Here is a 20,981-nt window from a genome sequence, read left to right as displayed (position 1 = left end):
CACCTCAACCATACAGATATGAATCAGGGTAAACAAATTAGACTTGACTTAGAAAAAAAATCAATATCTATAGACCACAAAACCATCTGACTGTTATTTTGACATGGACAGTATTTGAGGCCGTCTAGTCCAACTAATGACTACCCACAGGTCAACTAACAGACACTAGACTGATGTGGCTGATGGCAGGTTTGGTTGTTACCCCCAGGAGGTTGCGGGGGACGTAGCCCTTGCTGTCCTCAAGCTGCGCCCACCACCACTCCGTTTCACTGTCGTCCTGTCGTCGCAGAATAGTGATGGCGTCCCCCTCGCTGAAGGACAGCTCGTCCTGGTTCTGAGCTTCGTAATCCCACAGGGCGTACACCGTCCCCTTGTTCATGACACCCAACTTCTCCTGGACACCTGGGAAACAACAGCGTGTCATCAGGACATGACGACCAAGTGTTATTCTTATAAGAAAGACTGATTTGTAAAACTAAAGCTTTTCCATCTGCAAAAACATAAACAGCTTCAGACATATCTGCAAAAGGCTGAAATCTTCAGAGTTCTAATTACTACATTAAACAAATCCTCCTGGAATATACTTGTTGATGTGAGCTTCAGCAAATTTGGATATTTTACAATAATTGCGGAATATTACTGTGCCATCAGACATATAAAAGCCATTCAACCCTGATAGTCCTATAATCCGGCCTAATTCTGGATTTTGCATGTCCAGATTAAGATGTGGGATATGCAGCTATGATTCTGGGTTTAGGAACATTCATCATTCTAGACGTGTAAATGCGTTAGCGTACTGCGACAACGTAGACTGCAAACAAGCAATAAAACTCTTGTAGAAATTCCTGAAATACAATCAGTCTTAGCAGCTATTAAACATGTCATGACAAAGGAAGCCAGCACTTAACATCACCTATTTTTCTTCCATGAATGCACATGAGGGAAAAATGATGGATTAGCTGAACGTGTGTTATACTTTGAATGGACGGGAAGTACAGACTTTAGTTTCCCTGTTAGTGTCTCTTGACGAGCGTCGTGAAGTAATCCAAGAATACTGAGAACGCGTAAACATGGGTCTTCATTGATGAAATTCAACTGAGAGTAATGAAAGTTACCATATAGGAACTGGGAGCACTGGATGTAGCCCTCCTCCATTTCCTCACACTTATCTGCAGCCGTCTCCACGTCACTAATGGTGCTGGCAAAGATGGCCGCCCCGGACTCAACCAACAACTTGCAGAGGTGAACACTGTTGCAGGAGGCGGCGCAGTGAAGTGGAGTCCTACTCACACACACAGTAGAACAATACGAATTACATCTCTTCATGGTTTGCAGCAGATTCCAACCCTTTCTGTTGGAGGACTCACCATCCGTCACTGTCTGCAGCATTGACATTCACACCGAAATCCAGCAGGAACTTGACTATGTGGTGATGTCCCGCGCAGACGGCGTTATGCAGTGGTGTGATGCCCTCGTCATTTGGAGTGCTAGGATTCTCCACCTAGGGGAAGGAGAGTTAAAGAGATGAGTTATTCATATAATGTAACATGAACTTATATGTAGAGACATGTCCAAATACCTCATAGATGATAATGTAACATGAACTTATATGTAGAGACATGTCCAAATACCTCATAGATGATCCTCTGGACGAGGTCAAACTCGCCCTCCAATGAAGCGTCCAGCAGGAGGGCCAGAGGGTTGAACTTCACTCGGAAGCCGTGACCAGTGCGCTCAGAGTTCGGTTTCTTCAGATTTGTGCGCTTCTCGTGTAATGACGGGGTAAAATAACAATTCTTTTATTTTAAAATACTTCATATGTCATATTTAAAATGCATTAAATCTGCGTTCTCTCACCGAGGGTTGCGTCAGCACAGTGCTGCTCTCCTCTGGAGTGCTGACCTCTGGCACAGGGCTAGGCAGCAAGGCCTCAGAGCTTCCCATGTTGTTGTTGTTGTCATCGTCCTCTGGTCCCTCTCCTTCAGCAGGGTCTACAAGTCCTTCTGGTGGCAAAGGCAGCGGCTGGTTGTCATTAGCGTCAGTAGGTGGAGGTAGAGCCTCAGAGCCCGGCTCCTCTGCTCCAGGTGGCGGCGGCAGCACTGTCTCAGAGGGAAGGTTGCCATTGTCTGTGTCCGCCCCCGAGTCGCCTCCCAGATAACCGGGAGGATTCGCTGGCTGATAAAATGGCGTTCCACTGCCTGCTCCATTACCGCCTCCTGAGCCACTGACTCCTTCGATGCCCCCAGCTAGAGTGTTGAACCTCTGGTAGAGCAGTTTCTGGATGTTGGGCCCACTTGGACCCTCTGGTTCTGTGATGGAGCTGCGTTTCTTTAGGGGTCTAGGAGCGTTGGCCAGCTTTTTACGGAGCACTTCGAGGTCAGCATCACTTTGGTAACGCAGGGGGGAGTGTACCATGGGTGTTAGCTTAGTAGGGCTGAGTGGTCGTGGAATGTTCTCCACACTGGGAGGAGGTGCTGAAGGCTCCAGGTGCTGGAAGCCCTCGTGATCATCCAAGTCACCATCCAATGTGTCCTCACCTCCGGGTGGGCCTTGGAGGAATGGGAAGGCCCCTCCTGACTGCATAAATGGCAGGGGCGAGGGAGGTGTGGAGCTGGGAGGGAGGACAGGCTTCCCATATACTGGAGACCAAAAAAACAAACAAAGGGTGTTTAGAGTTGAACGGGTAGACATGACAACTAAGGCTGCCATGAAATCATGTTTACACTGGATAATTAACAACATTATTTCAATATGTACAGAACATTTGAACTCAACCCACTTTCTATTTTGGAGTGTTTGGTAACTAGTAACAAACAGTAATACCAGCACCTGAGTAGCACTGCTGGCTACTGGCCCTGTATTGCAAACGATATTATCATGTAAGTACACTGAACATGCTATCAATATTTAATTTTTAAAATATAATATATCAAAACAACACCAAAGTCAATGCATTTTTTGTGTGTGTAAATTAATATAATACTTGAAAAATATAATCCCAAAAAGGTTTTTTTTTTAAAAAGCTGAGGAAATGTTAGTCTCCAAGTGAGCAGCTCTTACCTGCTTTGAGAGCAGGCTTGAGTGGCTGGGTTTTTGGCGCCGCCTGCTGGAGGTACATGTGATAGATGGAGCTGGAGTTCATGGTAGCTGGGCCTTTACGAGGCGACTGAGGCCGCGACCCTCTGTCTGGGATGAAAGGCCGAACTGCCACAGCTGGCGGGGGATCCAGTCGCTCGCTCATCCCAGGAGGGAAGAGCGGCACGTTAGGCTGGAAAGTGGGGCTCGGGGGCACTGAGATGCGCTGCTGAATCTGTTGGGAGGATGAGCCTGTGGAGGGGAGGACGCGGGGCCAAGCAGGAGCTGGTGGGTTAGGGAGCGGACGAGGAAGTGGTGCGTCCTTGCGGCGCTCCAAGGAGCTGGCTGAGTTTGCTGAAGTGAGGTGGGAGCCGTAGGGAGGTGGTTGTGGCTTGGATATGGCAGGGGATGAGACAGACATTTTAGAGTCTAGTACCTACGGAGAAGAGAAAACAAATGAATTTTTGACCCTGAAATGACAACTTAACTCAAGTAACCACACATATTTCAATCTTTCTTTTTAGTTGAGACATTTCTCAGGTGGTTAATCATCAAAAACAAAACAAAAATAAAAAAAAAAACACTTTGTAAATTAACACTCTGTAGATTAAAAAGCATTAAAGGAGAGAGCACTGACCTTTTCTGTGCTGGGAGTAACAGGGGAGCCTGAGGGAGGGGTCTTTCCCTGGGTATCAGTCCCTGAGTCTCGTCTCTCAGGAGGCTTTAGAGATGTGGTTGTCTTGCCTACAGAAGGCCAACCATCGTTAGCTACGGTACAAAAGAGGACACGGTTAATTGTGCTGCTGAGGAAACAACTATGAAGAGCCATTTACAACCTAAGGTGGTGATACAGCATGTCCGCCAGACCTAGGTCCAACCGGTATATCCAAATTTTATATATGTCATGACCACAGACTGCATAAAAGAAGTGGATGTAGCTCCAGAACGTCACCCATCTGTTTGTTGACTGTTTGGAAGCCTTGAAACTGGCATACTGGGTGTTGCGATTTTTTTACAAACAGGAGTAAATGCAATTTAGTAGTTGTACATTTAGGATTTTTTTTCTCTTGTTTTTTTTCTCCTTAAATCCCTTCTAACCCCTGCCACCCACCCGAGCTTTCAGCCCTGAAGAAACAAGTAAATACATAACTAGTGCCTAACACATGAAATACAAAAGTACATTTTTAGCTGAATTGATAGCAAATCCTAATAAAGATGCAGTTATGTTCTAGGAAAAACAAATATGAAAAACAAAAAAGGGCTGTATTTATCATCTACTCCGCTCGATGAGGGATCATAATTTAGACTCATTAAACAGTGCTGCATTAACAATGTTGTCAAACTAGCACTTGAGCCCATAAACTCATCGGGAAAATAATCACCGAGGTTACATTTCAAAAAAATCCTTTTTCTCTTTTTGAGACATTTACTTTATTTCCCAGTCTCCGAGGCTACGTCCACCTTCTGTATACAGCCAATGTTTATGACACTAAGTGAAACCAGGAGTGGTCTGAAGTACCATTTTGACCTAGGAGTGGTATTCGCTGGAGGGTTCAGGATTTTGAGAGGCCTATCCTATTAACCAGAGGAGGCTCATTTTTCACATTTCAGAGCAAAGGCGTACGGGAAACAAACCAGTTCTCTAAAAATGACAAATGCCAGCAGAGCTGCTACAACTACAGCAACAGTTACCGAAGTAAAAGCAAAGACTTGACCAACAAAACACTACTAACAAATACTTACTGACCTTCAGATGAGAATATTCACATATACTCTTGTAGGCATACATATAAATCAGCTTCTCAGCTGTCGATCAAACATTTTGGTAGCCAGTTGGTGGTTGAGTCAATTTTTCTGTGGCCTTGAGCGTGAGCTCATAAACTCACTATTCATACAGGCAACGTAGGAATGCATTTGGAAGAACGGATTTTGCATGTTGGACTACTTTCTCCTTAAAAAAGAAAACGAGCAAAAGTGCAACTAAGTCAATTTTTCAGGAGGGTCATTGATCAATAGGACAAAAATCCTGAGCCTTCATTCCACAGCAGCGATGATCGTAAATGTATCTGCATTAGTATGCTACTGTGCTTGTATTTAGCCATGAGGTGTTGTCGTTCAGTTACTTTTGGTAACTAAACCATGAGCAAGTAAAAGATAGAAAAGGTCACCAAGTAACCGATATTATGGGGGTGAACTGTTATTTTGGTTTTTCTTGCTAAAAAGAAAGAATTTGTGATAAAAAAAACGTGCACCATCAGACAGAAAAGATAGGATGAAAATGAAGATGAAACAAGAGAAACAATAGTCAGACATGTATATGTACCTATCAATGATAGCATCAGAAGTTTTTAACGTTTTTTTTCCACATGCTAATACCTATGTCCTAACAGTTTTAGTTAATAAACCAATAATATAATTTAATAATTAGGATGAAACAGTTCAGAATCTTCTCATTGAGTTTCTGATAAAGCTCTAGTTTTAGACTGAACTTTGAATACTGGGCCAGATCAGTCCGACTCATCTGGGTTGAACAGATTATGAGGAACAACGCTTGCTAACTGAATCCAACAATCCTTTAACATGAACAAGTTCCATTCCTTGTCATGTAAAGTGTTTGACTACAAGCGAATCTCACAGCTTGTGGGAATTGGTGTGAAGTTTAGACACAGGCAAGCCAGGGGTGTTACAACATTAGAACAAAGTCTAAATACTCTGGACTGCTTGGCATGTGTAAGGTGATAAGGCACGCAACACACTGAACCTTCTCAAAAGTCCACAACAGCACACAGGATCAGCAGCACGGCTTCTCGTGAGGTCAACTACCATCAAGGGTGCAGCTCTCCTGCGGGGTAGCAGCCAAGCCCTTGAAGAGGGGAGTGCGCTACTGTGATGTCATTAATCAATCCACAGAGGAATCATTTGAAATAAAATGTTGCCAGAAGATCAGTTGGGTAACCGCGCCAAAGAAAGAAGACTCCATGTGTTCGCCATTGTTCGACTGAGATGTTAGCCACACACTGAAGCCGGGCAGACACTGATGTACAGAAGTCTGCTAATGCTTCTGTTGCCCTTTTCTAGATCTTTGAGACTAGAACAATTTAAACCAATCAGAAACAAAAGTCCGTCTTTCCACAGCCCAAAACAGCACACATCACTTACGGTCACATTTGTGCTTCACTCACGTGTATCATCATGGGGTGGGTGAGATGCTGCCACAGTTCACGAGGAAAACAAATGTTTTTTTCTGTTCCCCCGAACTCAATTTGAACAATGAATAACTGGTGAGAGTGCTCAGAATTTTCCATAGTAAGCGAACATCGATGGGACAGACTTACATGACCACCAAAGCTAACGGAAAATGAGCTATGAGTTGTTCTGTTGAGTTGAATCTGTCTTATCTGTAACATTTCATTGTTATTTTTTCCCACAAATGTTGACATGGCCTCCGTACAACTGCTGGGTTTGAGGGAAATAGGCCCATGGAACTACTTACAACACAAGAAGGCCACAAAAATGTCTTCTGATATGCCAGGAATCCAATTCAATACTTCCGGAGCAGAAGCAAGCTTTTAATTGTGCACCGTTACCTTAATCAAACAGCTCGACAAGTGATCTATTTGTTATTTGAGCTGAATCCAAATTCTACCAGGGCCAACTGAATGCAGGCTAAAATCAGGTCGAATTTATGTGTCTGGCCGGCTTTAGACCAGGAGAAAATCAGTTCTGAGTTCAGTTTTGAAGAATATGGGCGATTCAATTATAGTTGGTTCATTGAACTTGAGGCATTATCCAATTAAAGAAATGATCATTAGTTTATATGGCTGAATTTGATAAGTAAGGACCATAGTTGGGAGTCAAGGGTTCAGTGCATGCAGAAGATCCTGTGCTCTGATTGAGAGAGAAGGTTCAGAAGGTGCCACTCCGCTGCTTATGCAGCACTGTGCACTCACGGGACGTGCCATCAGAGCCAGTGGAGGCTCCAGGGCCCGGGTGTGATTCTGGAAGGGACGGGGGTACCGGGTCCACAACGATGTCTAAATCAGACACCTTCCAAGGGCCAGGAGGCTTTCGTACACCATCTACCCCTGGAAAATGTTGACCCCACCCATCCAACCCCACGCCCACCGAAACAGAAACATTACAAAGACACAGGATATACACATGAGAGAAGAAAGAGGAGAGAAAAAGGGAGGAAATCACAGTAAACACAACACAGCACACAGGAAGAGAGGGAGGTTAGAAGGGAAGGAATCAATGGTTCAGGTGGAAAATTAACTAGGAAGTCAGGTAGGAAGGAAACAGCATAACAGTAGGGCCCGCAAGACGATCTCGGGCTCAAGCTGCTCATGCAAGATGTGTTAAATGTGCAATAATAAGACTTGTAGTTCAAGTTACTCAGTGAAAAAGCAAGCAGCAACCTTGACAGCAACTTTTTTGTCCATGTCCCTGCTTATCTTAATAACTAATAATAAAACACCTTTAAAGAGAGGAAAGACCAAATGGACTGAACGTTTGTTATACAAAAGTAATGCATCAAAATGTTTCACCTTTTCAGAGCAAACACACACTGTGGATGTCATTTTATGAGTTTGACTAACCTGACTTGGGGCGGCCCTGGTTGGCTTGGTTACTGACACCCAGGGCTGGTGGCTTCAGAGGATCGGGTGGAATGGTGTAGCCTCCTTCCTGTCGGCCTGGCACAGGAACCTGGATGTATGGCCCGACAGCTGCCACGCGACCCAGAGTCCCGGGAGCTGGCTGTGGAGAGGGAGGCCCATTGGCTCTGTTGAGCTATTAAAGGAGAAGTTTTTTTAAAAATTTAACAACATTGAAAGATAAAAGAATCCACATGTCCTGGGATACACAGCAAAGAAGTACCTACTAATGTCAATAGCAGTTGACTTGGACAACCAGTGACATCTTTAAGAAATTTTGTGTGATGCATTACAATGAAAAAGAGGCTTAATGAGGATATGTGTTAAGCGCTTCTAGTCTTACAGGGAGGTTCTCTTTTTGACGTGCCTCAGCTTTTTTCTTGTAGAGACGTTCTCGCAGCTCACTGATCCGCTTGTCCATGAGCGTCACCTCCATGTTGCGCTTGTTCAGAAGCTCTTTCTGTTGCTGGAGCTTGCTGTTTTGCTCCTGGTTCAATTTATTCCGAATCTGAGGATGCAAGGACAAAAACATCTAATAATACAACCGCGATTCTTTAAATCCCTTCTTTTTTGTATTGCTTTTGTTCTGTTATGCTTTACCTGAAGCTCCTGGTAGAGCTTGCGGAGTTCCAAGGCTGCAGTGCCAGTCACTTGCCCGCCAAGAGCCGTCTGTATGCCGTTGAGCTTTCCCCTCCTCAGGTCCTCAAGCTGCAAGCTGAGCTGCTCCACTCTCAACACGGCTGCCTGCAGCTCAGCCTGCTTCTCTTGGAATAGGCTGCTAACTTGCTCAATCTCTGCCGCTGAGTACAAGGAACAACATCAAGCCGGTCATAATCAAACACTCAAATTAGAGGCTGAACTGGCGCTTATGCTAATCACATGCCTGAAAAATGGTTTTGGTCTATCCAGCCTACGTATTTCCTAATCCTGGATTCTTAATTTCTATCTGCACTGAAAAGATTTTAGATAGGAAAGTGTCTGAATATCAATGTAAAGTCCATGAGGTGGCATCACAAGCTTTACAATGACAAAATGGATATTGTGATACATACACAGGTTGCCATTGATGACCTTGCTGTAGTCCACCTGGCCTCTCATTGCCCGAATCTTCTTGAGTTTTGCCTCCTGGCTCTCAACACGTTCCTTTAACCTCTGCAGTTTCTCGCTCTCTGAAATAGTCTGCTGCTGACGCCGCTCTTGCTGTTTCAGGTAGCGCAAGCGTTGCTCCTTCAGAGACAAAAAGGGACATTTAATAAGTACAGAGGGGCAGAAAGATTTAACTGTATCTGACAGTGCAGAGTTTCAACAATGCCTCAGTGGACAGGTGCCAAATTTGAGGATGTTCCAGGTTTCAGGTAACAACACTTTCAGCTTGTCGTTCCCCCTGACTGTGCCTGAAGGGTGATTCATGTTCTATTCTACCCTCTCACCCAGATGTGCTGCCAAGCACCAATGTTTGGCACAAATCGATTGAATGTGAATTGGTTTCCTCTTTGACTATTCGCAGGTCTGCTGAGCACCCCAACAACTCGCCATGCATTAAAGGAATAGTTCACCCAAAAATGAAGATTCAGTCATTATTTCCCTACTTTTATGCCAAATGAAGATCAATTGAGGTGTGAAAACATGGTATTTTTCAAAAGAACTTGGCATGTTGACACTCCAGGACACTTGGATTACTTACTTAACGGTCACTTCTATTATGTGGGAGTTTACTGCAACACTTGTTCCTGTGATGCTCCAGCAGTGTTTTGACAACTTAAAAATGTCCCCTGACCTTCCATGCGAATGAGGGTTTATAGAAAATGACTTCATTTACCTTTTTGGGTGAACCATTCCTTTAAATCACAGCATGGGTTTACAAAAGGTGCTTCATTGCAGCTCTGGTGGTGAAAGATATATAAACCCCCAAAAGTAGGCTAAATCTTTCTACTGTATGCACAAAATGAAATGCTACGCTGTGTCAAGACTGTCTGAAGACTGAAGAAAGGGTCAGATGACTTCATCTCTTGATCCAACTGAGAACTGCTCCAGTTAAGGTCCTAAAATAGGAAGTGACAGGCCCAAGTTTCCAAATGGCTTCAGGGCTTTAAGCGGGCCTACTTTTCAGACGCCATAACAAAAGGAAATACGTCTATGTGTAGGTCTACTGCGGATTTAATCTTGCATGAGTGATCGGCACAACATGAGTGCAGTGGTTAGACTGTGTTAATGCACTGAAAAACACAGAGTGACAAGCTAGACCGGTTACATGGTGGGTTGTTGGAAATATTGTATCAGATTACAAATCAAGCAACCTCCCCCGAAAACCTCATCTACCAAGCCATTTATAAAGAACTACTATAATATAACCCTGTATCAACCTTTTACATGCTCAGGAAATATACAAGCTAAAGTAAACACTGTGTTCCTGTGAATGAAGTATAGATTCAGACAGACTGGACAATCCCATAATCGTGACTCATACTGCGTCCTTCCTCAGTTCTTACATAACAGTTCGCCTGTGTTTTGGGTCATGGCGGGGCTCTTTGGATCAACAGAGGTCCCTTTTCTCAAAAAACAGAGAGCCACATGACTGTGGCCAGAAGAGAGAGAGAGAGAAAAAAAACAACAACAACTAGGTAATACCCAGCATTTGTTGGAGCAAGTTCCCACAGTTAGCTACAGAGCCTCACGAAATAAAACCTAAATAGCAAAGAATATCCAGTATCTTCTAAATATAATGGTGCGTATATTATGTGCTGCCCATGCTGGTTTGAGGGATGATCACTGCTTTGAGATTTCCTCGCATATTGAGAGAAATTAATGGGACATTCTAGGGGAAATAAATAACAACACAAACCTGCCCTCAAATGCAAATGTTCGCACACTATATCACTTTTGTTTTTCATTTTCTAAAATAAATGCATACTGCAAAAATACGGTGTGTTGGTCTATTAATGACAAGGACATGTTTTCAAAATCGTATTAAAAAACTGAAATCATGACAATATTTTATGAAGTAGTATTTAAGTATTGAAGTCAAACTATGAGAACAGGATTCTACCTTTGCAACAAGCATCTGCTGCTGAGCCTCGATCTGCTGCTGCTGCCGTGTGGCCATCTCCTGCAGCTCTGAGAGTGTGAGCTCCACACGCTGATTTCCCACCTACTCACACACACACACACACACACACACACATCTGAGCAGGAGGACCTGGATATTGACACCTTTGTTAAATGCACAACTGATGTGATCAAATTGCAATGAGAATGTTCATGCTTTTCAATGTCGATTCTAGTTTTCATTTATGATACGTAAAACCATTTTGTGCAACAGATGTGCAAAATCTGACATATTTTCCGACACGTGACACGTTTGTTTTGGGTTTTTTTAATGATCATAAGCTATACGGGCCTATCAAGAACATTTATCCACCAAAGCATTGGACAAACTGGAATATTGCCAATATTATGGTGATGGATGATCTAAATTTCCACTAGAAACAATCTGGAAATGTTGCCGAGTTAATGATAAAGCACAAAAGTCAATCCCAAGTGCAAAAGTCAGCCAACATAAAGAAGCCCCCTCCCCAACTCTGGGTGGTGACTGGAGAAAATATCATGGCAATCCATTCAGTAGCTGTAGTTATTTTAGCCATTTTAATTTGGCAGATGGCCGATTTTGACTGATAATTACATGACCTTGTTAAAAACTGATTACATGATATTTAGAGTTTGTACATACTAAAAAACACACCCAAGGACGTGACGAGGGATCCCTCCTCCAGAGACTTAATTACGGTCTCTATCTGAGGCAGAAATCTACAACCGAGTATGATGCATGAATTCCCAGCATAAAACAACCAGCTATCATGTTTTCGAATTTGCTCCTGTACAAATGTCGGTCTCCTGGCTGACTTCTCCTCAATCAAATACCAAACTGATTCTAACCATGCATGTGAAAAGCTTTAAGCAAACTTTATTTCAGGCTAAGTAATTATCACATGCAGGAGACAAAAATACTGCATGTCCTGCGCTCTGCCTGAATCTGCAGAGACAGGTACGTTTGTGACTCATCTTGTCTGAATTTCACATTTTAGGGAATGATTGGCCTGCGTTTCCGGCGTTTGCCAATGTTTCCATACCTGGCACTGTAGAAGCACTTAGATAAAAGGAGCTCAGCTGGGGGGAGTGGGGATGAGGTGACTCAACCGAGGCAGAGATGAGGAGGGGTGGTGGTTGAGGGGGCACTGTCTGACAAAGCCACGCTCAAATGCACTCAGGCAACACTGCGTCAGTGAGAATTCACCCGAGGGAGAACGACACACACCCACGGAGAGTGGTGAAGAGGGAGTTGAAGAAACACGCTACTGAGCCGCCACAGACTCGCTGATGAGGGATGTAATTCCATCTCAAGATGTCCTTCAGATACCTGCAGAACTGTGTCTAAGGTGATGATGTTGAAAAAGGATCACGCTGATACATAAACGGCTAGTATTGAATTAGTTATACAAGGAAATCTTATGTTAAGAGGTGTGGAAGCTTTTGGATTCACGGACGAGCTCATTGATTCTCTCAGTGGTTGTTGATAATGTGATATTGATGGGACAAACTGAGTAGGACCTGGATGGTTTACAGAGTCATCTTGTAGTTTAAATAAGGCAGTGATTGCAAGCATGTTTTGATTGGCTGACTAAATAATTACATCGGTGACAAACCTCAACCTAACGTTAGCTGATCAGCGACACTGCATACAAAATGCTTTGCACACTGAACAACTTCAGTTGGGTGTGAACAGCAAAATCTAAGTTAATGCACATATTAATCCACATGAGTCAAGGAACCGTTAGGAATGTGTTTACCTATGTACTGGTATTAAAAAGACGCAACTTTTTAAGATTATAGAGCTTCTGCCAGCTCACTGTAACTCAAGAGCCTTTTCACCTGATTCACTACAAGTATTCAGCATGGTCCTCCTGACTAGTTTTGGAAAGCAAATTAAAAAAAGTTGAGCTAAGATTTATCTGTTTGTATTAACTGATGAGAAAGAAGCCATGTGGCTTAACAAAGGAACTGAGGATGTGATATATTGATATGGAATCTGACAGGCGACTGAACCATATTGTGAGGTGAGTAAAGCTTCGCACCAAAAAACAAGCATTTTCAATTCCAAGGGGTGACAAACGAGATGATTCAACACTACCAATACATCCTCGTCAATTACAGGAGCTTGGATCGTACTATAAAGATAAAATAAAAAATGAGTGTGGTGTCTGTGTTCCCCCAGGGCACCGCTGCTCTTTAACGGTGCAGCGTCCCCATCAGAGGATGATCAGCTCTGCTTTGGTGGAGAGAAATCCCCTGGGGTTTGGGCAGCGGCCCGTTGTGAAGCCAAAGAAATGATCCTCTTAGGGGCTGTTATATCATCCAGCGGGCTGACTGATATAATCCTTCAAATCAGATTATTAGGAAGAAGACTTGGACACAAATGAGCCTCGGCACTCGGGAGGTTAAAGCAGAGCCAGACAGGCAACTGAAGACGTTGTCTTCTTCAATTAACTAAAAGTGCTGATAAAGTAGTAGTGCGGTGCTTAGCAGAGACGGGTGAATTAATAGCTCATTTCCACATCCATAAAAAATATATTCCCCTCATATTTTATCTTAACAAACAAGGCAACAGATTTGAAGAGCACTAAAAAGGAATGGCTTCTGAGCACAACACTGCTATCATCTGGTTTGAAAACCGAAAAAAAACAACAACCCGCGAGCCCTCAATCTTCTGCTGCTCTGAACTCTTTCCTTAACCCTAAAGCTTTAATTAGTTTCGATTCCTTGACCGCGACACTTTGCTATTGTGAAATCTAGGACAGATGGACAGAGAGAAAGAGAGAGGATGCCAAGCCAGAGGCTGCTTTTACCATCAGACGCATTCACATCTCCAAACAGACGTATCCTCAAGCTAGAGCTCAACGTGCACGACAATAGGTACACCTGGCAGGGACATAACTGGCAGCGTCTGGAGATGGATGAAGTCCTAGGACACCAGGGTCACGCAGGGTCGGCCTACTATCCCAATCTGCATGTATCCATTATCCAGACAATGAAGCTCATACCATTAAATTCCAGTCTTGTCTGATCTTGTTTTACGTACTGTAGATGTGAGATCAGCTCACTGGCAGAACAAAAACCAGCACGACATAACTACAGTGTCTCATGTTTTAGTAAAAGCCTCACTGAGGGATTTGTCTCCGCTATTTCCAGGCTCCCTTCGTCGCCTCTCGATAAACATCTACGTTTTTACTATGAATACAACTGCAAAAAAAATAACGGTCGCAGAATTCTTTAACGCCCGCGGGAATCAGTGTACATTGTTGACACTGGAAAACAAACTGCTAAGACAATGAGGTCATTTCATTTCAAAAATATTTCTGTTGAGTGATTGTGAATGAAACGGCAGGTTATTTTTAAAAGCGATAATTTTTCTGTGAGCATATTGCAAGTCAAAGAAGTGTCTAACCTTAAAAACACGATGATTCAAATTGTGTTTTTCGCCTGTTCTCTCCCCAGTTCTACATTGCCCTCCTCACCCTACTTAGCTGTCCTGGCTTTTGCTCCCCCCATTGGCTGCATCTTTTCACCTGATGGCGAGAAGTTTCATCAGGGAGATGTAACGTGTAGGTGGATCACTCTTATCCCTTTAGTTCCCTTCTCCCCTAAACGGGCATCCGGACCAACCAGAGAAAGCAGTGCAGTGACACACCACCCATACACACACCCATGTTGTGACATTTTGACAAAACTTATATTTTGGTAAGAGCCCTATTTCACCGAGAAAAAGTAGGTACGGGCAGTGCAATAATCTCTTGGAAGTGCAGTCGCTCTGTTTTAACATCATTTTCAAGTCTCACCCCGTTCTCATTGTGCTTCTCTCCCGTGTTTCCACTTCTACGACTCGTCTGATCCTGAGACTGCTGACTCCCTGCAAACAGAGACAGTCACCAGCACAGTCACAAGCAGTGTAGAGAGATGCAGGGCGATACACACATGCACGCGTGCACGCACGCGCGCACGCACACACACACACACACACACACACACACACACACACACACACACACACACACACACCCTTGAACGTTCAGAGGCAACAAGCATTGTCAGGAATAGTTTGGAAATTCCCTGATGCGATTGCACTCGACAGAGGGATTTAAGTACGGGGACCTGCACTGCTGACTAAAGCCACATAACATTTTCAAAATAAGAAAAGCCTGATGTAACGACTGGAACTATTTGTTTTGTTTAAAATGTTACAAGGGAAGACAAAATACTGGCCACTTGCCTGCTAACATCATCCATCACTGCAAAAATGACTCACTTCATCTTGGTGTGTGTACTTCCTTTGAACATGAACACCGACTTAACTGACGTTTCCAAGGCAGAGTTTACCTTTCTGTTTCTCCGGTACTGTGAAATTGGGAGTTAGTTTGAGTGCATCTTACACCTGGCATTTTCTCTGGCTTTATTCAGTCCATACACAACAGCACAAGGTTAATGTTGGTATGGTGTGTGAGAATATGGGGAGCAGACTTGTTTGGACGCTCCGTCCACTATAAACTGAGCTTGAATTTTTCTTCCAGCAAGGGAAAATTAACTCCAAAAGAAGTGCATGAACACTGTTTAAAAAAGTAGTTTCATAGCCTGACACTCACCCCGTATGGCTCGTGGTTTGTACGTGTAGAAAAACTAATCTTCTAAAGCATCATCACCAAGAAAGCAACCTAAATCACAAATCCCCACAAAAGGGCTGCAAACAAAGAGGAGACACAAAAGAAAACAAAACAAACTTGAGTGATTACAACAAAAAAAACTCACCCTGGTCACTGTTTTCAGTTGGGGAATCCTCATGCCGGAGGAAAAACTTGACCTCTTGTTTTCGAGGCCCCCATTTCTGCAGATGTTCATACATCATGTGCTCGAAGGGGATCGCTCGCTCTACGGAGGCAGCAGCAAAGAGAGGAACAAGTGACAAGTTAGACTCCTTTCTCAGATGCAAAGTTTTGGGTCCAACAAAAAAAGTTACTCACAATTATCAGGTGGTAAATGCCGAGTGAATGCAAAGTGCTCTAGGAGTCTGGATAAATCGTAGAAAAGAGAAAGCACTAGGCTAACTTCAGATACAACTGCAGAGGTGAGAATTTATAGTTGACATCTCCTTTATTGATTAAGGCATGTAAAAGTCACATCACAGTTTAAAAGTACAAAAAAAAGGAAGATAGCAAATGGTTTCCTTTAGGCGTGGTTGGAAAGAAGAGATAAAGTAAAGTAGTTGAACTGGCTGGGAGCAACTCCTCTGAATGTTTGGAAAATAAAAATGAATCTGTTTGTGCTTCCTTATGCGTCAAAAAGTTTCTTTGGGGGGTGGTGGCGGGGTTATTTCTCAAGCATGGTGATTTAAATTGAAGATCCCGGAGCTGGATAACACCGCACATTCAGAGCCAGTGCTGGTAATCATATGTTTGTATTTCAGTTAACAACCAGCCCACCCCCCCACCCACCCATCAATCTAAACCCCACCCATCAATCTAAACCCCACCCCCTAACCACCCATCCAGCCCCCCAGCGCCCTGGCTCAGGAGTGTTTGGGCACATTGCCCTGATCTTCTTCCCTTCATTGGTTAGCAGTGTGGTTTTAAACAAGGTTTCCGAAACTAAATCAAGCCATACGATCCCTTGGAAAACTGTTGACTACAAGATGTAATTTTCCTGAACTAGCTAATTGGGTAAATGTTTTCTTTAGTATTTCAAGAGGGCAGCACTGTGGGCAAATAGAGAACAAAAAGAGAGAGAGAGAGAGAGCGAAAAAGAGCGTTTTGAGGAGGTTTGAGGGGCAGACAGCTGCTTTGTCAGGCACAATCCGAACACGGTTGCATAACGTGGGTTAATAAAGCCCTTGGCTGGGATGTTGTTTTCAGCAGAGGAGTGGCCCCTCAGCAAAAATGCTGATAACACCGGGTGTGTCAGAACCACGATGGTGATGGAAGCAAATCATTTCCACCCTGTGGGATCTCTGGTGACAGTGCTGTGGACTGTAGCAGCATTTAACCCTTGGAAAACAAACGCATTTGTACTTTAGGAGTATTTTAATTGAAGTGCTGGTGTGAATACATTCTTTCCTTGCTCTATTGTGGGTGAGAATCTTTTTACTATTTATGGACTATTCATTATAGATTTTTTCTGCTCAGGCAGTCGTGCCTGACCCTGCTAAGCACCTACTTTGATAGAGTGCTTGTTTTTAGATTAGCGAGGGAAGCTAAAGGCCGCTGCTTCCTCCATGTGAAGTATCAACCTTGGGAATGGCAAACTGCTTCACCTTCAAGGATGAATACGTTCACTGCTCCTTTCCTCTGTTGACATTGTAAAATAGTGACTTCAATTCCCTCAAAATCCCTGTTTTGAATATGTATTTTAGGTATTGTAGTGAATAAACACGTCTTACCGTTGCCTCTCCAGACCTCAGCCAAGTGGCAGCCGCTCTCGCCAGGCTCTTTGCAGAACTCGACGACATCACGGCACGTAGTCTCTGGGGTGATGGGCACCTCAGTCATAGCCTGTTCCCCATCGCTGAGGTACACCGTCAATATCATCTGAGAGGGAGAGAGCAAATGACACGTCAGGGGGGAGACTGACAGTAGATGAAAGTTAATGGTTCTGGAAGAAAAGTGAGTTGTGACAGCCAATAGCAGAGTGACGTAATCTTACACAGAAGTGTTACAGGAAAGTGTAATCATGATAATACAGTTAACCATGGTTATTTTTTGCCTTAGTAATAATCACAGCACTGCATTTTGCCATCCACCAGCCCCGGCTGTTAGTCGGAGCTGCTGGTGGTCTCATGTCTGTGCATGCCACAGCACTGTTCACTATGATTAAGGCCTGCTAGCGTAGCATTCAGCGTATACTCTTTGGTCTGAGTGCTAAGACACAGCAACACATGTCCCCACATGTACTCACCTGCCTCACAGACAGCACACCGCTACTGTATGTTCGTAATGCCTTCTGAACATCCAAAACACATGGATTCTGAGGAAATGTCTATGTGCAGTCTTTCTGAATCATAGAAAAGCATGAAATGCAAAAGCCTGGGGTCTTTTAGATAAAGAACTGCAATTTTACAGTTATCTTAAGCTCCACTGTACCTGCAACTATCAGCCTGAGGTTAAAGAGGCAGCGAAACTGCAAGGTGCATGTGATCTTTGGACTGATCTACAGTATATGCTTCTGCCTGCCTGCTTCAGTCATTTTGAAAACTGAAGATTGTATGTTACTCGTGGCGGTTAATTGATGAGACAGCTCAGTCCATTGTCCATTTTGGTGTTCAAATAACTTGTGACGTCTTTTTTGGCATTCGATAAACAGAATCAGAATGAAAATGTTTAGGATGTTGGTGTAATGAAACTTCTGTTCATTCACATTATCACCAGATTATTTGTTAAGTAAGTGATTATTATACATTTGTGGATTTCTTACTTTGTCGTGTACTGTGTAGTTGATCTTTTCTATATTTTATATTGAGTAACAGTCCTGGGTTGTTTAATGACATTTTCTTCGGGGTGAAACCTTGGCCTAATTTAACCTCAGAGGGAAGATTACCATTTCTCATGTCTAAGAAACGGGAAGGTCTTCAAACTCCAGGAAACGTGGCGGGAAAATCCATATCCATAAGACATTAATGATGTAGACTGCGGAGGATATGACTAAGACGAGAGTGAGGAAAAAAATGCCTTCTTCACTTTTATTTTCACAACCCCTCTTGGAGATACTGTGTGTGTGTATGTGTGTGTGTGTGTAATAATGATAACAGGTGAAGCGTTAGCTTGTGGAATTCAGGATATTTTTTCAGAGTCGCTAAAACAGCCGGTACTATGTACAAGGACATAAAGAGTCGTTTGGTATATGTTTGTCCATTACCAGCACATCTGCTGTCTGGAACTGGGAAGGCAGTTTTTTGTAACTCCCCCCCCCCCCCCTCCCTTCACATCTCAGTGTTTCAGAATACTGAAGAAAGCGCAGTAGATGCAAGTCTGTTTGTTGACACTAATCAAGAAGGAAGGCTGGTAGACGACAAAAAAAAACAATCCAGATGTTCCAAGCAGATAAAAACATATCTAAGAAGATTCAGTCACTGCAACTCACGAGGGTTAAATACTTGTTAAGCAAGGGACACAAAATACTGCATTAATCCATTTTGAATGTGGAAAAAAAAAAAAGAAAAAATCCTGTATCCCGTGATGAGATGAATCAACATTTTGGTTGAATGAAGCCAACATGCAGGATGAGAGGGGCAGTCGATGACATCCTCTCATGTACTCCTCCCTCCACTCCGGCCAGCCCAAAGTTTAGAGACGTAGGCTTGTCACTGAAGCGATTCCCCCTCCCTCATTACCACCACGGTGGTGCCCTTGAGCAAGGCCTTGAACTCTAACTCCTCTGCTCTCAGTGAACCCTTCCCTAAATCAAGAAAGCTTCAAGAAAAGAGAAAGAATTGTGATTTTGTTTGGCTAAACAAAGTTTACTCTACTGTAACTTCTTTGCTCATGTAAATCATGATTGAAGGAGGCCAGATAGACTGAAATGAGCAAACTCCTCCATATTCAGCTGTACACACACCTACACACTACGTTCCTTCTACAGCGGCTGTCAGAATCTTTTGTTTTCTCAAGTAAACACTGTTGGGAGTTCAGGTGTGTGCCTTCCTGTTTCAAGTGACAGGCCTCACTTTTTTTTGTTGTTGTTGGTCTCAACAGAGAAAAAAAGGGCTGTGAAGTGAAGCAAACATGGAAAAATGGAGAATATACATATCTTTTTAAAAGCTTTGGAGGGTTTTCAAACTGTGGCAAATTCAATGCAAGTTCAGCAAGTTGTTGCCAGAACTGAGAAGGAAAATATTAACTCATTTCTTATTTTGACATCCTGCCCTTGAGCATTTTTCCCCTCATTCTTTTAAACTTCACAGAGGATCACCAAACAAATAATTAATACAAGTAGAATATTTAAGAGTTGATTTTCTCTGTTAGGCTGCTCCTGCCTTCTGGACCAAGAATTACAACACTTTATTTACATGCAATGCCAAACTGAATCAATTCAAAACTGCATCAGACACACAATTTAGTAGTCACTTGGCTGAACTGTGCAATGAAGTTCCACCAGAACATAACTGACCACGCTGCCTCAGGCGGGCGTTTGTAGCGCTTCAATAACCGTTAGTGTATGCCACTGTCATCTGTAATCAAGCTTTAGTCAGACCTACCTATGGATTATTACTCGGGGACTTACTCCCAGTCAAAGTGACTCACTGCTGTAATGATGCAACCCTGTGATTCATTGACATTTTCTGCAGCAGACTAACTGCAACAATGTGATCATTTGCGCCTGAGAGCCTTTGTGACTTTACTACCCGTGCAGTCACCGCCTGAATACCCGACAGTTCAGACAGCGAGTATGATGACACGGTACTGAAGATTGACTTCAATAATCCAGTTATCATCATCATCATCATCATCCTTTTTAATCCGTGCTGCCATTTTTCAGACTCAATACAGAGATGCCCTAGTCCTGATTTGAGTCAATTTAGTGTCCTGATATGCATGAATTAAAGAGGACAAAATCTGAACAACACTGGAATTGGTAGGATGGAGATTGTTTCAGAGTGGTCAGCACATCAACACGCACAGTCTTGGTTAGTTAGTAGATATTAATTGACATACAGGAATAACAATCCACTCTTAGACATGAAGTTCATAAAAAGGCATCTTTGTTATTGATTTGTTTTGAAAATGCTTTGCTCTTCTAAAAAAGGGCAAAAAAAAGGGCTCACCACACTCTAAATAACATTTTCCTGTTAAGATCATGATAATAAGGAAAACAAATAAAACAAGTTCAATTTAAGTAGGAATATTCTCATAAGAGAAATGTGAATTTATGAGACGGATTTGCCAAACAGTTCCAACACAACCAACATCCTCTTACTGATCATTTTCTAATCCTTGAGGTATACTGGAGTACTACAACCTGCACATCATATACTTCATGGCACAGACAACAGTAAGGCCGGAATAACATGAGTTTGAATACAGGTAAGACTGATGTCATTATTGGGAGACTGACAAGCTGCATTCAGTGAAAGGAGAAACAGATAAAGGCCCATGATAAGCTGTGGTAAGTTTGAGCAATACTAATATTCAAGCCAAAGAACATACAAAACACAGGCCA

The 20,981-nt window shown here is 43.1% G+C and overlaps 1 protein-coding gene across 6 annotated transcripts in view; it reads right to left on the bottom strand.

The window, feature by feature from the left end:
- The window catches only part of ppp1r13bb (protein phosphatase 1, regulatory subunit 13Bb), a 28,778-nt gene that overhangs the window by 2,635 nt on the left and 5,162 nt on the right, over positions 1 to 20,981 (bottom strand). For 2 of the 6 annotated variants that reach the window (XM_086189124.1, XM_086189121.1), the window contains 16 exons: positions 17,209 to 17,356; positions 15,585 to 15,704; positions 14,621 to 14,691; positions 10,777 to 10,878; positions 8,783 to 8,957; positions 8,331 to 8,530; positions 8,074 to 8,238; positions 7,674 to 7,866; positions 7,026 to 7,160; positions 3,713 to 3,843; positions 3,061 to 3,511; positions 1,858 to 2,639; positions 1,632 to 1,763; positions 1,368 to 1,501; positions 1,116 to 1,282; positions 203 to 402 (listed from right to left, as the gene is read on the bottom strand). In XM_086189124.1, coding sequence (XP_086045250.1) covers positions 203 to 402; positions 1,116 to 1,282; positions 1,368 to 1,501; positions 1,632 to 1,763; positions 1,858 to 2,639; positions 3,061 to 3,511; positions 3,713 to 3,843; positions 7,026 to 7,160; positions 7,674 to 7,866; positions 8,074 to 8,238; positions 8,331 to 8,530; positions 8,783 to 8,957; positions 10,777 to 10,878; positions 14,621 to 14,691; positions 15,585 to 15,704; positions 17,209 to 17,356 — 3,306 coding nt within the window. The remainder of the gene's footprint in view (positions 1 to 202; positions 403 to 1,115; positions 1,283 to 1,367; positions 1,502 to 1,631; positions 1,764 to 1,857; positions 2,640 to 3,060; positions 3,512 to 3,712; positions 3,844 to 7,025; positions 7,161 to 7,673; positions 7,867 to 8,073; positions 8,239 to 8,330; positions 8,531 to 8,782; positions 8,958 to 10,776; positions 10,879 to 14,620; positions 14,692 to 15,584; positions 15,705 to 17,208; positions 17,357 to 20,981) is intronic. The other 4 variants (XM_086189126.1, XM_086189122.1, XM_086189125.1 and 1 more) reach the window with 2 other exon arrangements.

Source organism: Aulostomus chinensis, chromosome 20 (assembly GCF_037954235.1).
Source record: "Aulostomus chinensis isolate RoL2024-O1b breed Wild chromosome 20, RoL_Achi_v1.0, whole genome shotgun sequence".
NCBI lineage: Eukaryota > Metazoa > Chordata > Actinopteri > Syngnathiformes > Aulostomidae > Aulostomus > Aulostomus chinensis.
This window is presented reverse-complemented; position numbering and strand designations above follow the sequence as displayed.